This window comes from Erinaceus europaeus, chromosome 9, assembly GCF_950295315.1.
Source record: "Erinaceus europaeus chromosome 9, mEriEur2.1, whole genome shotgun sequence".
In the NCBI taxonomy this organism is placed as follows: Eukaryota; Metazoa; Chordata; class Mammalia; order Eulipotyphla; family Erinaceidae; genus Erinaceus; species Erinaceus europaeus.
Window position 1 is genome coordinate 40,555,710 of NC_080170.1, and position 13,937 is coordinate 40,569,646.

Sequence of the window (13,937 nt, forward strand, 5' to 3'; positions counted from 1 at the left end):
GGCATTTCCTTTGGAGGCCATGTGACTCTAGGTTGCAAAGCACACTTGATAGGCATGTGTGCCTGGGTTCAGGTCAAGAGCCTGAGATCAGCACCCCTCTTACTCCCCAGGACTGCTGACACCCTGAGGTGGCCCAAACAGAGGAGGGAAAATTAGTACAAAACTTGCTGGGACCTGGATGCTTCAGCAGGCCCTGTTGCTAATTGTCTTTATCTTGGCCTCCTCACCCATGAAAAGAGGACTGTCGAAGGTCTCCGTGAAGGAATCTCTGATGACCCCTACGAATGAAAGAGCAGGGGATGGCAGAAGGCCACCATGCAGAGCCTTTGAGTGAAATCCTTCCAAGAAGCCCACTCTCTCCAGCACTAGCTACATCCCACCCTGGGACACATATTGCTGAAATGTTTGTTTCTGGGTGTTGTTTTAGACTGCAAGTAGCTAAAACAGATCCGGCTCCTATATATAGATCCTGCGTTTGCTTGTGCTCTGGGCGGCTTGTATTACTACACTCCCTGGCTGGCTCCCAGTGGAGCTTTTACTCCAGGGATGAGCTTTTTGGAATAAGAAAGTCAGGATCAGAGATCAGATTAAGAGCTCTCTCTCTTTCTGTCTCTGCCCTCCCTCCTACCCACGCCCCCCCAACGCAGACACACTAAGACTCCCAGCAGCAGGTGAACTACAAGGCAGTTGGACTCTTTCTCCTAATGATGATGATGGCAAAGCTGTGAACTTCTGATCCAGTTCTCAGTGAGAGAAAACACAAGCAAAGCAGCCCTGGTCTTGGAGTTGAAACAGGAGAATTGGAGTTGAAACAAAGTTCCAGATTACCACCAAACAGTTCAGTCTTTAGATTCTTCTAGCGTTTGCCAGTCTTTAGATTAAGGGAGCCAGGACCTTCTGTGGACAGAAGCAAAGAAAAAAAGCTCTTAAGGGTGGGGATATTTGGAGAAGGGGCTGGGTGAATGAGCCCTGCAGGCAGAAATGAAGCTGAGAGCAAAGAGGGAGAAGAAGGAAGGTGGAGGAAGAGATGGGGCAGGGAAGGAGAAGGAAATTGGGGTTTACTTACAAAGACAAGGCTGAGCCCTGACAGCCTGATTAAAATGTGTCCGAGCACTCAGAGTCTATCTACACTGGATGCCCTTTGTCTTCTGTGCCCAAGACCACACCTCTGCCCAGTTTCCCAGTGTCTCCCTTCACCTGCCTCTGAGATTTCTTTATGTTTAAGTATTTGTAATCTATTTTCCTGTGTGTTCTCCAGAGTTGATGTGTCTGTCCACCTCCTTCTCCTCTCTGTCTTCTTCTTTTCTCTCCTGCTCTCTCCCCTGATTTTCACAGTCCTTTCTCTTCCCAGATTCTTTTCTTTTCCTTAGTCCTCCCTTCCATTTCACCCATTTTCTTCCATTTCTCCCCTCCCCTCCCCCTCCTCCTCTTCTCTCCCCTGCTCTTTTCTCACTCCTCCCTCTTCTTTTCCTTCTTTTCCCCTTGCACCCTCTCTCCTTCCCTCTTCTTTCCCCTCTATCCTGCATTTCTTTCCTCCCTTCCCTCCCTTTCCCTTTCCTTGTTTATCTGTAAGCTCCAATTTCTCCCCTTATAGATTTACCTGCAGAACAAGTCCCCCGCTCCTCTTGCACCAACTGTTTAACAAATCCATATTCTCTCCCTTCTCTCCTTGGGCATTTCAGAAATGATATCCCCCCCAGCACCCCCGACAAAATGAAATAAATGCAGCCAGCTCCTGCTGTGTGTCCTTAACTCCATTCCCTGCAGCCTCACTGGTTTGAAAGCCTGTACCCTAGAGGGGCCTCCTGCTTTCGCTGGCAGCCCTGCCTCTGATCGCCACAGATAGTGCTTGGGAGTGAAAAAAAAGGGGGAAAACCCTCTCGTTGGAGATTTCAAAACAGATTCGACCAGCTTTGAAATCTGTGCACTTGCGGAGTGGCAGGGCTTGTGGACAGAAGTGGGGCCAGGGGCTGGGGGTGCTGAGGGGGTTTGCCATATCTAAATGAAACACAGAAATGTTATGGGGAGATCAGTGTGCATTTCCTCTGGCGAGCCTGGTGTCTTTCTGCCTGGCATCCAGGGTGGGGGCTTGCAAGCCTGACTTCTCTCACTTTTTTTCTGGGGCATAGTGTCTCTGTGTATGCGCTCCTGTGTGTGTGTGTGTGTGTGTGTGTGTGTGTGTACATGCTCTCGGGTGTGTGATGGAATTGAGGAGGGGGGTTTGCTGCTGTGTTTTTGATCTGATTCACTTGACAGACTCTTTGAATCCAGCCCACCTTTCTGCACATGTCAAACAGATGGGATCATTGTTAAAAGCCTTGAGAGAGCCGTGACTGAGCAGTGGGTAAGGCGGGGGGAGGGGGGAGCGGAGAGGGTGAGGGGGAAAGGGGCCACCTCTTAGTAGCTTTGTGTTTTCACTCCTTGGAAGTCACAGGCACTCTTCCTCTCCATGGTGGGGGGTGGTGTGTGTTTGGGGGGTCTGAGGCTGATGAGGGGTGGGATGGAAAGGAAAGCAAAGCGAGAGGTGGGGTGTTGGTGGGCAGGGTTATGATGTCACAGCAAAAGTTACAACAGGAGGAAAACACAGAAATGGTTCAACATTTTTTTTTTAAACTTTGGACTGCCAACAGCTGAAGGAGAGAGTGGTGAGCAAAGGAATGAAGGAGAGAGAGAGAGAGAGGGAAACTAAACTGGAAGCTTGAGTTTTATGTAGCTTCTTGAAACCTTATGAATGGATTTCCAGCAGCTGTGAGCCAGGAGAATCTAGAGGGGATGTAGGACCAGTGAGACATTAAAAGGGGGGACCAAAGCAGGCGGAATTCTTCTTTGCTGTGTTAGCCCTCCTTCCTGAAATGAATGGTATGAAACCTTTTACTAGGACGTGGGGGGGTGGTCCTGGGAGTGGGAGGAGTGAGGGGGGAGTTTACTTCTCTTTTTCTTACCTGAGTCTCTTCCTTGCTTTAAAACTAAGCTTCCTCTGATCCCTTTCCTCTTTCTGTCTTGTGTCTTTCTCATTTGCTTTTTTGTCCTTTCTTTCCTCTCCACCCCCCCCCCCTTTACTCCTTCCAGAGTCCCAGTCTCTATTGAACTGCTTAAAGAGGGAAAAAAATACTGACTAAAGTGATGAGTGCTAGGGAAGAGAGGGGAGGAAGAAGGCAAGCCTGAGATGCAGGGACTGCTGCTCAGACACCCACGTGCTCAAACTGTTATCTTCTCTGAGGACTGCTCTGGAGACATCAGAAGCTGCTGTAGGGGTACTCAGAGAGTACTGGGGGTGGAGGGGAGGGTGACTCCAGAATTCTTCAAGCCCATCGGTCAGGTCAGCTGCTAGTGGGGATAGGGAAGTTTGGAAGAGGATGAAACCCAAGGGCTGCATGTTTCAACTTTGGGCGACGCTAGCTCTGGTTGTAAGTGTCCTTTCTTCTCACTGGATGCAGGACCTAATGTGGTTGCTTACTTGTTTTGTGCTCACCTCAGGGAAAATCTCCTTGCCTGAGTGGAGAATTCAGAACCCAGCTCTGTAGACATATGTGTACTGGTGCACCGCTGCACTCCCATGTTTCTAGAGGTTGGGACTCTTTGAGACCCCTGGCGCCTGTGTCCACATTATTCCAGAGGTTAAAGTCATGCTGTTTACTTCCACCCATCCTGTTCATTCATTTCTAGGCAAGTGGAAAGTTGTTGCTTGGGTCTGGTGGTTCGTTCTGTAGATTACTTTTGAGCACCCTATGTGTTTATTTGCTCCTTCATTCAGTGTATGGAGTATGGGGACTCTGAGTAACTTCAGCAAGAGAAACTTCAGAGAGGAGAAGGGGAGCTCTGTCATAGGGGTTTGAGGCATTTCTACAGAGTGCTTCTGACAGCAAGCGGATTGGTTTCACCTCTCTGCCCACATACACCTGAGAGTGGGTCAGGGATGTTGTTCCTTTAGATCCCAAATGACTGAGATGAGGAAAAGCACAGAGGAGGTTGGTGACAAAACAAAAGAAAGAGGAGTGAGTGGTTCTCTGATTTATTAGGCTGTGGTCAGTCTGTTTATAACACGTGTGTGTGTGTGTGTGTGTGTGTGTGTGTGTGTGTGTGTGTGTGTGTTTGTGTGAGAGAGAGAGAGATAGACAGAGAGAGAGAGAGAGAGGGAGAATGCACACAGGAAGAGTGCTCCAAACAGTATTGATTGTTTGCTATTGATTGTGTAGACTGCGGCTGCTAGAAGAGAAAGCCCAAGATGTTTGCTGGGGAGACCAGAACTAGCTTGTTCCCTGTGCCCTTAGAGAGGTGGGAGGTTTTCAGGAGGAAGGAGGGGACAGGGAGGTGGGGTGATGCTCTGAACTTATCAGCTTTGACATCATCATTGTCTTTAAATGAAACACACAAAAAGATAGCCCAGACAGAGAGGGAGACAAGAGCAGAGGCACTGGGGTGAGCAGGTTCCTTCAAGTTCATGCTCTTTTTTTCTCTCTCCTCCTTCACAGAGATCCTGGGACTCCTTTAAGGTTAAGCCAAGTCCTCTCAGACTCATAAGGTGACCGAAACATCAGTCTGACACTCCAAAGGACCTCTTCCGGATCCTTGCCACACACCAAGTTGGAAGAGGATTAGAGCAAAAGCCTCACCACTCACTCACCCCAACAGCCAGCTGAGGGGACATTCTGACCTGAAGGGGCAGACTGACAGCCGGAGTGGCATCTTGCAGAGGAGCACATCTGCAGAGCGGAAAAAAGTTAAGTACCAGCACAGAGTTCTGCACCCAGACCCTTTTTGCATTTTTAGCTAGTTAGCATAGGATTCAGCATCTGTGTACTAGTGCTTCTAGCAATTAGCATGGAGCTGGATGGGCTTTAAAGACTGCACAGAGGAGGTACCTCCTAGGGAAGGAAGAAGGAAAGGGTGAAAAATTGAGGCTAAGGTTGTGTTTTTATGATTGCAGGTAGCAGAGGCTGTGTGCCAGAGGGAGAGTGTGGCAGAGAGAATTCAACTGGTGCCAGGGCCCTTCGTCAAGTCCCAGCAAGAGGTGGGGCTTCCCAAAAGCCAACCTGAGCCTCTGGAAGGAAATTCAAAGGCACCAAAAGAAAAGAACTTTATTCTTCAAAACAGAGCAGCACAGGAGGTGGAGAAGCAGCCCCTGGTGGGTGGAGCATAGGACCCCTGGGTGCACCCACACCTGCCACCAGAGGAGGCCCTCTGGGGGGACAACTGAAAATTTGACACTAGAGAAGGACAGTTTCCCCTGTGCCTGCACCCTGCTCTTCTCCCATCTGTCCCATGTGGTACCTAGAAGTTGGCATCTGGTTTTGTGCCAGTTGCTGGGGAGGAATGACGTGTGTAAAGGCATTGAGAATAAGCCTGGTGATTCTGGCCGGGTGGGCTCTCTGCACTGCTGGCTCCGAGCCCAGGGTATCACTGGATCAGAGGGGCCCCCCAGCTCAGCTGCTGTCAGAAGGCGATCACTGCTGGCTGGGTGCCAAGGTGCGCAGTCTCAGAGCTTCTCCCCAGCATCATGTCTTTGGGGTCTATCCTAGCAGGCCTGGGCATTACCTGCAGCCCTACCCTCGGGGGCATGAGGGAGCCCCTGCTGCAGGACACCATAAACCAGATGCCCAAGCAAAGCCTGGCAGCCTCGTGGCCCCTGCCTGGAGCACTGAGGCAGAGCAACCAGCTGGTCCCTGGGGAGGTGTTAGGCAGCCCCAGTTCCCCAAAGATGATGCCTCTTCTCCAGACAATGGAGGACCCAAAGAGTCTCTTAGCAATGCAGGAGCTCCAGAAGACTTGGCCACCACCTCTGTGCACCCCAAGGACCCCAAAATAGACACCAGAGGGAAATTCTGGACCCATCCCAGGTATCGCCGCCAGACAGCAAAGCAGCAGGCATCAAACGTGCGGGGAGACCTGGAGATCTTTGCCCAGCAAGTTCCACTTGGTTCTCAGTACCTCCGTGTGCCCAGGGCCCATGCCAGCCCTGCCCCATCAGAGGCCACCACCCTGGACACTGCTGCTGAAGGGGGCATGCTCTGGGAGTCCGAGCCCCTCATCCCCCACAAAGGACTGCCTTTCTTGTACTTCTCTGGGAGGCGGGAGCAGCTGCAGCTGCGTCCTGAAGCTCTGGCCGAGGTTCCCCGGGAGGCGTTCACTGTGGAAGTCTGGGTGAAGCCGGAGGGTGGTCAGCACAACCCAGCCATCATCACAGGTAAGGCAGCAGCCCTCTTGGGCTAGGACTGATTTCATCTTGACTGGATCAGATAGAGCGTACAAGCAAGGAAGTAAGAAGTCAGGGCTGGAGAGCTGGCCGGGCTGGCCAGGGAGAGAAAAGAGGACCTATGTCCCCAGCCTGGCAGACTCCCAGACACAGCCCAGGCTGATGACTTGGTGACCACAGAATCTTCATCTCGCTGTTGATGTCCTGTGGTTCCCAGTGTGGTCCTGGCACCTGGGGGACCTTCAGCCCAGCTCCTCACCTCCTTAGAAGGGGAGGAACTCTTGTTGTTTGTCAGTGGGTGGGAGGTTGCCCATCTCAGAGCCCAGGTGAGGAGCTTTGGCAGGTCTGCAGGGACCTAGGCAGTGTGGCCTGCAGGAGCTGGGCTGGAGCAGAGCAAGGCTGCCATGATGATGTTCCCTTTTCTGAACTTGGCCCTGAAAGTTGGCAGAAAGCTGCTATCTGACCCAGGTGCCAGGGGTCCCTGTGCTTTATTCTGGTAATCAAGTGTCTGAGCTGGGAAAGTATAGTGACCTGTGGGCACTCACCATCATGGCCCAGGGTACATCTAGCTCTGGCCATTGTAAAGCTGACCTCTAAATGGGTTTTGTATGACCAGTTGGCTCCAAGAAGAGGCGCCTATCTGGGGACATGGCTGTCGCTGATTTTCTACTTGATTCCAGCCTTGGCTTTCACAGAGAGCCACCAAGAAGACAAAGAGTAGGTTTCCAGATGTCTGTATTCCTTATCTTACTGTGTTTGAGGTGTGTGTGTGGGAGGGGGGTGTTCAACTTATGGTTTGAGTACCTAGGCATTATATTTCCTCACTGTGTCTTTTTATTTAATTAATTAATTTATTTATTATTGGATCAAGACAGATTGAGAAGGGAGGGGGAGATGGAGAGAGAAAGAGGCAGAGAGACACCTGCAGCCCTATTTCATCACTCATAAAGCTTTCCCCCTGCAAGTGGGGACCAGGGGCTTGAACCTGGGTCCTTTCACCCTGTAATGTGAGCACTTAACCAGGTGTGCCACTGCCACTGCCTAGCCCTCTCATTGTATCTTCTCATCTCTGTGAACCACCTGTAACAGCCTGACACAACGTTGGGCTTGAGTAGAATCATTTTAACCTTACTGATAGATTATCCCTAACACCTTCTGATGTTTGTCATTACACTATGAGGAAGCAGAAATCACAAGAGGCATGGGAGCTGGGGGGCTTGGGAGCTGGGGGCATTGGGATCCCAGAGTCCCCTTGAAGGATTCAGCAGCCTCTCAAATGTAAAATTCTTCCAGTTGGTGAATCCCTACAAATAAATTCCCTACCAGAGAAATATATCTGGAAGGAGGGAGCCTCTCCCAGTGGGATGTTGCTGGAACACCCCTTCCAGACATGATGTCTCCCCCCTCTTTGGCTGTGATTTCTCTCTTGGAAGCTGGGATTCCCAAACATTGAGCATCCTGAAGTCTTGTGGTTTTACTTTATTTTATTTTGGGAGTGGGCTGTCAGGTGGGAACAGCGGAAGAGAGGAAGGAAATCCTTTTTCTTGGCCCAAATGGAAGAAATAGCGAGATGATTATCTGATCTGAGTTGGCAGCCTCACAGTTCTCTCCCCAGATGACATCTCCCTGCAGACTAATCTCACTTCCTAGCACCCATCTGCCCAGGCAACTGTGTGATTGCGGTCTAGATGAGTCCCAGGACTCTGGTTAACCCCACCCCTGTGGTCATGACACAGGGGCCTGGATCTGTTCCTTGGCTGGGAAGCATGGGAGAAGAATCCAGCAGGAATAGACGAGGGAGGTCCTAAGAGAATCTCGCTTTGGGTTGGGACAAACCCAAGAGGGACACGTGACCCCCGCCTGTACCTCCCATGCCTATCTGTCATGTGCTATACACAGAGAGAGGAGCAGCAGGGTGGGATATCATGTGACAGCTCTTCACCTCTGCCCTCAGTACATTACTCTTCTCCTGCCCACCAGCATCAGCCGCCTCTGCCCCCCACCCCAACACACACACACAGAGCATGACACCCCAGCCTCCTCCAGCAAGCACATCTCAAGCCTTTTCACCTCCCCAGCATGGAAATGGCACAAGCTGTCTTTGGTAGACAGTCTAGCTTCTGAACTTTCTTCTTCTCCCAGTGCAGGTGGGCTGCCTGGTCCCCACCTGGGAGGTTGAGGGCAGCACACAGCTCCCTCTCCTCTCCACCCTCCTGCACCTTGTGTATTTACACAGACTTGAGCACAGCCAAAAATACTTGGAAAAGATTTAGAGGAAGTGTCTGGGAAAGGTGTGCGTGTATGTGTGTGTATACGTGCTGGGGACAAGATCTTCCTTCTTCAAGACTTCATTGCAGGCCCCTGAGGGCCAGGACTTCCTAGTCTTGTCTGTGTTAAGCACATTCTCCTCCATTGAGGAGTATGGTGGACACAGTAGGGCTCCAGGTCCTGAAGCACAGAGCAATGCCCCTTCCTGTTCTACCCCAGCACTGCGTGACACAGGCTTACTACACCCCACCCCCATGCAGAATAACAACAGAACCTCCATCAACTGTCTTGTGAGACAAACAACAGTCAGTCGCTAGAGCTGACTCAGGGTGCTGGGGACTCTGCTCCCTTATAAAACTCTCCCACCTCAGCTCCTAAACCTAGTTGCAGGGGTCCCTGGGGAGTACTTCCTCCATAAGACACTAGGTGGCAGTGTTGCTTCGTGTTGCTGGAAGCTGGCACTTCCTGTTGGAGGCTAGTGTCTGGTGGGGAATGTGCTGGTTTCCTGGAGGGCTCTCTGTGCCCTGGCTCCTGGGCCAGCTTTCACTGTCTCCTCCCTGAGTGTGATTGGGAGACATCCCCAAAGGTCAGCTTCCTCTGAGTATTTCAGGAGGACCTCAGTGAGAAGGATAAGTGGCATTGCAAGGGAGGGGTAATAAGGGAGTGGAGGTGGACACACTGGCATTCTTAGCAACTCTAGAGAAAACAGGATCCCTCCCCAAGCCTTTGCTCCTACATTCTTCCAAAATAGGAAGTTGGCCTCCAGCATGAATAGCTGGAATACTTTTATTTTGGGTCAAGGACACACACACCTCCCAGACTCTGTGTGCTGAGATCCCATCTACCCCTGGAGGGTGATGGTGACCTGGGGCAGCTGTCTAGATCCTCTGGGTTTGACCATTTCCTGTGACTCTGGACCAGGATGTCCAAACAAGGACCGGGTGGGGTAACCACACCAGCAGTGGACCTCCACAGAAGTCACCACTCAGGGTCTCATAATTTGGGGTGTGAGTTTCCCTAGTTATAGCCCCACGTCAAAGACGTACCTATCTGGATAGGTCCTTGGAACCTAGCAGCAGGCAAGAACCAAACTCTCTCCCCTTCCTGGTGCCCCACCTTGAAACCATGATGTTCTTTCTCCTTGTTTTCCACTTTCTTTCCCCTCCATAACTCCTAGAAGAGGAACTTTCCTAGGTTCCTCCTCACCCCTGATTGATTCCCAGCGTTCACAGAAGTTGTCCAACTGAGCAGCCACCTACGACTCCAGGTGGTAGAGGGATTGAGTCAATGTCGGTGGTGGAACAGAAACTTTGCTCAGTTTTCTTCAAGTAGCAAATATTTATGGAGTTCCCAACCACACACAGTCCAGGGGGCATCTGGGATGGCTAAGGAACTGTTCTTCACTGAAGATGAGATTCTTGCAGTGTTGGATGTAGGTAGGCCTTTAGGCATCCACAGAGCTGGGGTCACCTCCACCTCTGAACTTCTCAGTGCTGGGCTATTGGACTGTGCTGAGTCTTGATCCCCTCAAGTGGAGAGAGGAGGTCTCATCATGCAGGGTTAACTAGGGCCTGCTGTCAAGGGTCTGTGATGTGGGACCAGGGATTCATTCATGAATTGCCTTTGACAACAGAGGAACATTGGCACTCAAAGCAGTGTGTTCAGCTGCTCCCCCTTGCTTATCACCCACCAGCCTATCATTTGTCACTAGATGGGGCATGAACTTTAACTGCACAGGACTTCATTCTGCCTGTAGGTACAATAGATTTTTTAAACAGTGTTTTCTTTTTTAATTAATTACTGGATAGATACAGAACCTGGTAGCCCTACTGTATCACCTCGTGCTCCACCCCGTGCATATGTAGACCAGGAACTTGAACCTAGTCCTTGTGCACTCTGATGTGTGCACTTAAGCAGGCATGCCACCACCTGTGCCCTAAAATAGAATTTTTTACAAGTTGGTCTTGAGAGAGGATTGAGACACTTTTAAATCAGATGATAAAAAGGACACATTTTTATTTTTTTCTGTACCCGATTTTTTTTTTTCAATGAATCCTTCTCCTGAATCCCAGCCTGGTTCTTCATTGTTTTTTGTTTTTTAATGTTTGTTTGTTTTAAATTTCTGTCCTTTAAAACCTCAAAAATATGATTTTGAGTACATTTGACAACAGCTCTAATGGCAAATATCAAAATATTTGGCAGATCTGATGAAAGGTCTTCTCCACCACGGAAGCGTACCTGTTCATCTCAGCACATGCCTCTCTGAGCTCCTGGGGCTTGTGTCTGTAGCTTTGGAGCCCCTTCGTCAGTGTATGCTGATGGCTATTTTCTCCTCAATGATGCTTAGAATCCTAAAATCACAGTTTACTATGCTGTGATACCTCCTTTTTCCAGAGTGGAAGCTGGGCACTCGTGGTGAGGGGTTTCTCAGATGATCATTTCCCAGAAGCAGAAGTATAAACCAAGGTATAGAGATTGCTAAAATGGCAAATCCTGGGGTCCTGGGAGGTGATGAAATGGATAAAACCTTAGACTCTCAAGCATGAGAGTGTGCATTTTTCTCCTCTCTTCTCCCTTCTCCCTTCTCCCTTCTCCCTTCTCTTCTCTTCTCTTCTCTTCTCTTCTCTTCTCTTCTCTTCTCTTCTCTTCTCTTCTCTTCCCTTCTCTTCCCTTCCCTTCCCTTTCCTTCCTTTCCCTTCTCCCCTCCCATTCCCCTACCCTCTCCTCCCCTATCTCTGCCACTAAGAGATTAATACATTTTTTAAAAATTTGTTATTGGATAGAGATAGAGAGAAATTGAGAGTGAAGGGGGAGATAGAGAGGAAGAAAGACAGAGAGGCACCTGCAGACCTGCTTCACCGACTGTGAAGCCACTCCCCTGCCGGGGGCTTGAACTGGGATCCTAAATGGTCCTTGTGCCTTGCACCATGTGCGCTTAACCTGCTAACCTGCTGTGCTACCATCAGACTCCCTGAGATTAATATATCTTAAGAAGAAAAAAAAAAAGAGGAAAGGCAAGCCCTAGAATCCTATGTGCCATCTCCCCTCCAACTAGCAGGACTCAGTGACAGGTGAGGGGGTTGTCTGACTTTTCGAGAACACTTCGGAAGATAAGTCCCCCCTCTTCCTGTTTATATGAACGAGAGCTACTGGTCTGGGTACTTGGCCTTGTGGGATTCTGAGGAGTTGTCATGATGCCTCAGGCACCTCATTAGGACCCTGGTGTATGGGAGGGGGGCATTCCTGCCTGTGGCAAGGAGAAGGTATGGATATGAGAGCACCCTGGACTCTGGGGGTGGCTTTGCCTGTTACGCTGAGGATAAGTTTGCTGGTGTGGGCAAGGCATGTGCCTCATGTTGTAAGTTAGTCCCTGTGTGTGGAAGAGACGTGATCATGTGGCTGTACGACCTCCAGGAGAGAGGCAGTATCTGGCATCTGACTCTTGAAGTAAGAGATGGTATGCTCCCTCCCCAGCACCCATCTCTGCCCCTGGGCCCTGGAACATTCCTTGTCCCTTGTGTGAAGGCACTCTGCTGCCCTGCTTGCTCAGTCTGCTTTGGAGTCTGGGCTTAGTGGGGTCTTGGGCATTGCCATCTCTTCATAGCCACTCTGCTCAGGCTCTGGTGTCATGCTCACTAGGGTTAGGTCTGGCACTTTGTGATAATCTGGGAGAAACACTTGTGGATGGTTGTTCAGAGGAGTTTTCTTTGGGTGTAATGTGTAACTCTCCAGCTTCAGTGACTGTTACAGTTCTTGTCCTTTCTGTCTTTCATTCTTTCCTCCTTTTTTTGCTCTCTCTCTCTCTTCCTTTCTCTTGAGACAAGGAAAGATTGAGAAGGAAGGAGGAGATAGAGTGAGAGAGAAAGAGAGATACCAGCAGCACTGCTATACCACCTGTTCAGCTTCTCCCCTATAGGTGGGGACTGGGGACTGGGGACTGGGGCCTTGAACCTGAGTCTTTTTTTTTTTTAATTTCTTTATTGGGGAATTGATGTTTTACATTCAAAAGTAAATACCATAGTTTTTACATGCATAACATTTCCCAGTTTTCCATATAACAATACGACCCCCACTAGGTCCTCTGTCATCCTTCTTGGATCTGTATTATCCCCACCCACCCACCCCAGAGTCTTTTACTCTGGAGCAATATGCCAATTCCAGTTCAGATTCTACTTGCATTTTCTCTTCTGATCTTGCTTTTCAACTTCTGCCTGAGAGTGAGATCATCCCATATTCATCCTTCTGTTTCTGACTTATTTCACTTAACATGAATTTTTCAAGCTCCATCCAAGATCAGCTGAAAACAGTGAAGTCACAATTTTTTATAGCTGAGTAGTATTCATATATATACCACAACTTGCTCAGCCACTCATCTGTTGTTGGACATCTGGGTTGCTGCAAGGTTTTGGCTATTAGAAATTATGCTGCCAAGAACATATGTGTACACAGATCTTTTTGGATGGTTGTGTTGTGTTCCTTAGGATATATTCCCAGGAGACGAATTGCAGGATCATAGGGTAGGTCCATTTCTAGCCTTCTGAGAGTTCTCCAGAGTGTTCTCCAATTTACATTCCCACCAGCAGTACAGGAGGATTCCTTTGACCCCACAACCTCTCCAGCATTTGCTGCTGATACCTTTTCTGATGTGTGACAATTTCATAGGAGTGAAGTGGGATCTCATTGTTGTCTTCATTTGCATTTCTCTGACATTTTTTCATGTATTTCTTGGCCTTTTGGATCTCTTCTGTGGTGAATATTCTGTCCATGTCCTCCCCCCATTTTTGGATGGGGTTATTTGTTTTCTTGTTGTTAAGGTTTGTAAGTTCTTTATATATTCTGGTTATTAGACTCTTGTGCGATATATGGCATGTAAAGATCTCCTCCCATTCTGTGAGGGGGTCTCATGGGTTGGGTAGTAGTTTCTTAAGCTGTACAGAAGCTTTTTAATTTTATGTAGTCCCATAGGTTTATGCTTGTCTTATGGATTTGTTTCATTGAAGATGTAAAATTTATGCGGAAAAGAGTTCTGCCAATAATTTTCTCTAAGTATCTGATAGTTTGTGGTCTAACATCTAAGTCCTTGATCCACTTGGAATTTACTTTCATATTTGTTGAAATATAGTGGTTCAGTTTCATTCTTCTGCATGTTTCAACCCATTTTTTTCCAACACCATTTGTTGAAGAGACTCTGCTTTCCCCATTTAATAGTCTGGGCACCTTTGTCAAAGATTAGATGTCCATGTCTATTCATGTTCCAGTACCAAGCAGTTTTTTTTTTTTTTTTTTCCTCCTCCAGGGTTATTGCTGGGCTCGGTGCCTGCACCATGAATCCACCGCTCCTGGAGGCCATTTTTCCTCCTTTTTGTTGCCCTTGTTGTAGCTTCGTTGTGGTTATTATTGCCCTTGTTGACGCAATTCGTTGTTGGATAGGACAGAGAGAAATGGAGAGACGAGGGGAAGACAGAGGGGGGAGAGA

The 13,937-nt window shown here is 49.1% G+C and overlaps 1 protein-coding gene across 6 annotated transcripts in view; it reads left to right on the forward strand.

Moving 5' to 3' along the window:
- The first annotated feature begins 1,989 nt into the window (after positions 1 to 1,989).
- Positions 1,990 to 13,937, forward strand: part of PAPPA2 (pappalysin 2) — a 248,569-nt gene continuing 236,621 nt past the window's right edge. Inside the window, exons 1-4 of one of the 6 annotated variants that reach the window (XM_060197727.1) lie at positions 1,990 to 2,344; positions 3,070 to 3,254; positions 4,473 to 4,725; positions 4,932 to 6,184. In XM_060197727.1, the coding sequence (XP_060053710.1) occupies positions 5,263 to 6,184 (922 nt within the window). In that variant the 5' untranslated portion in view covers positions 1,990 to 2,344; positions 3,070 to 3,254; positions 4,473 to 4,725; positions 4,932 to 5,262. Of the gene's footprint in view, positions 2,345 to 2,586; positions 2,860 to 3,069; positions 3,255 to 3,318; positions 3,408 to 4,135; positions 4,276 to 4,472; positions 4,726 to 4,931; positions 6,185 to 13,937 lie in introns of those variants that run through there. The other 5 variants (XM_060197725.1, XM_060197724.1, XM_060197723.1 and 2 more) reach the window with 5 other exon arrangements.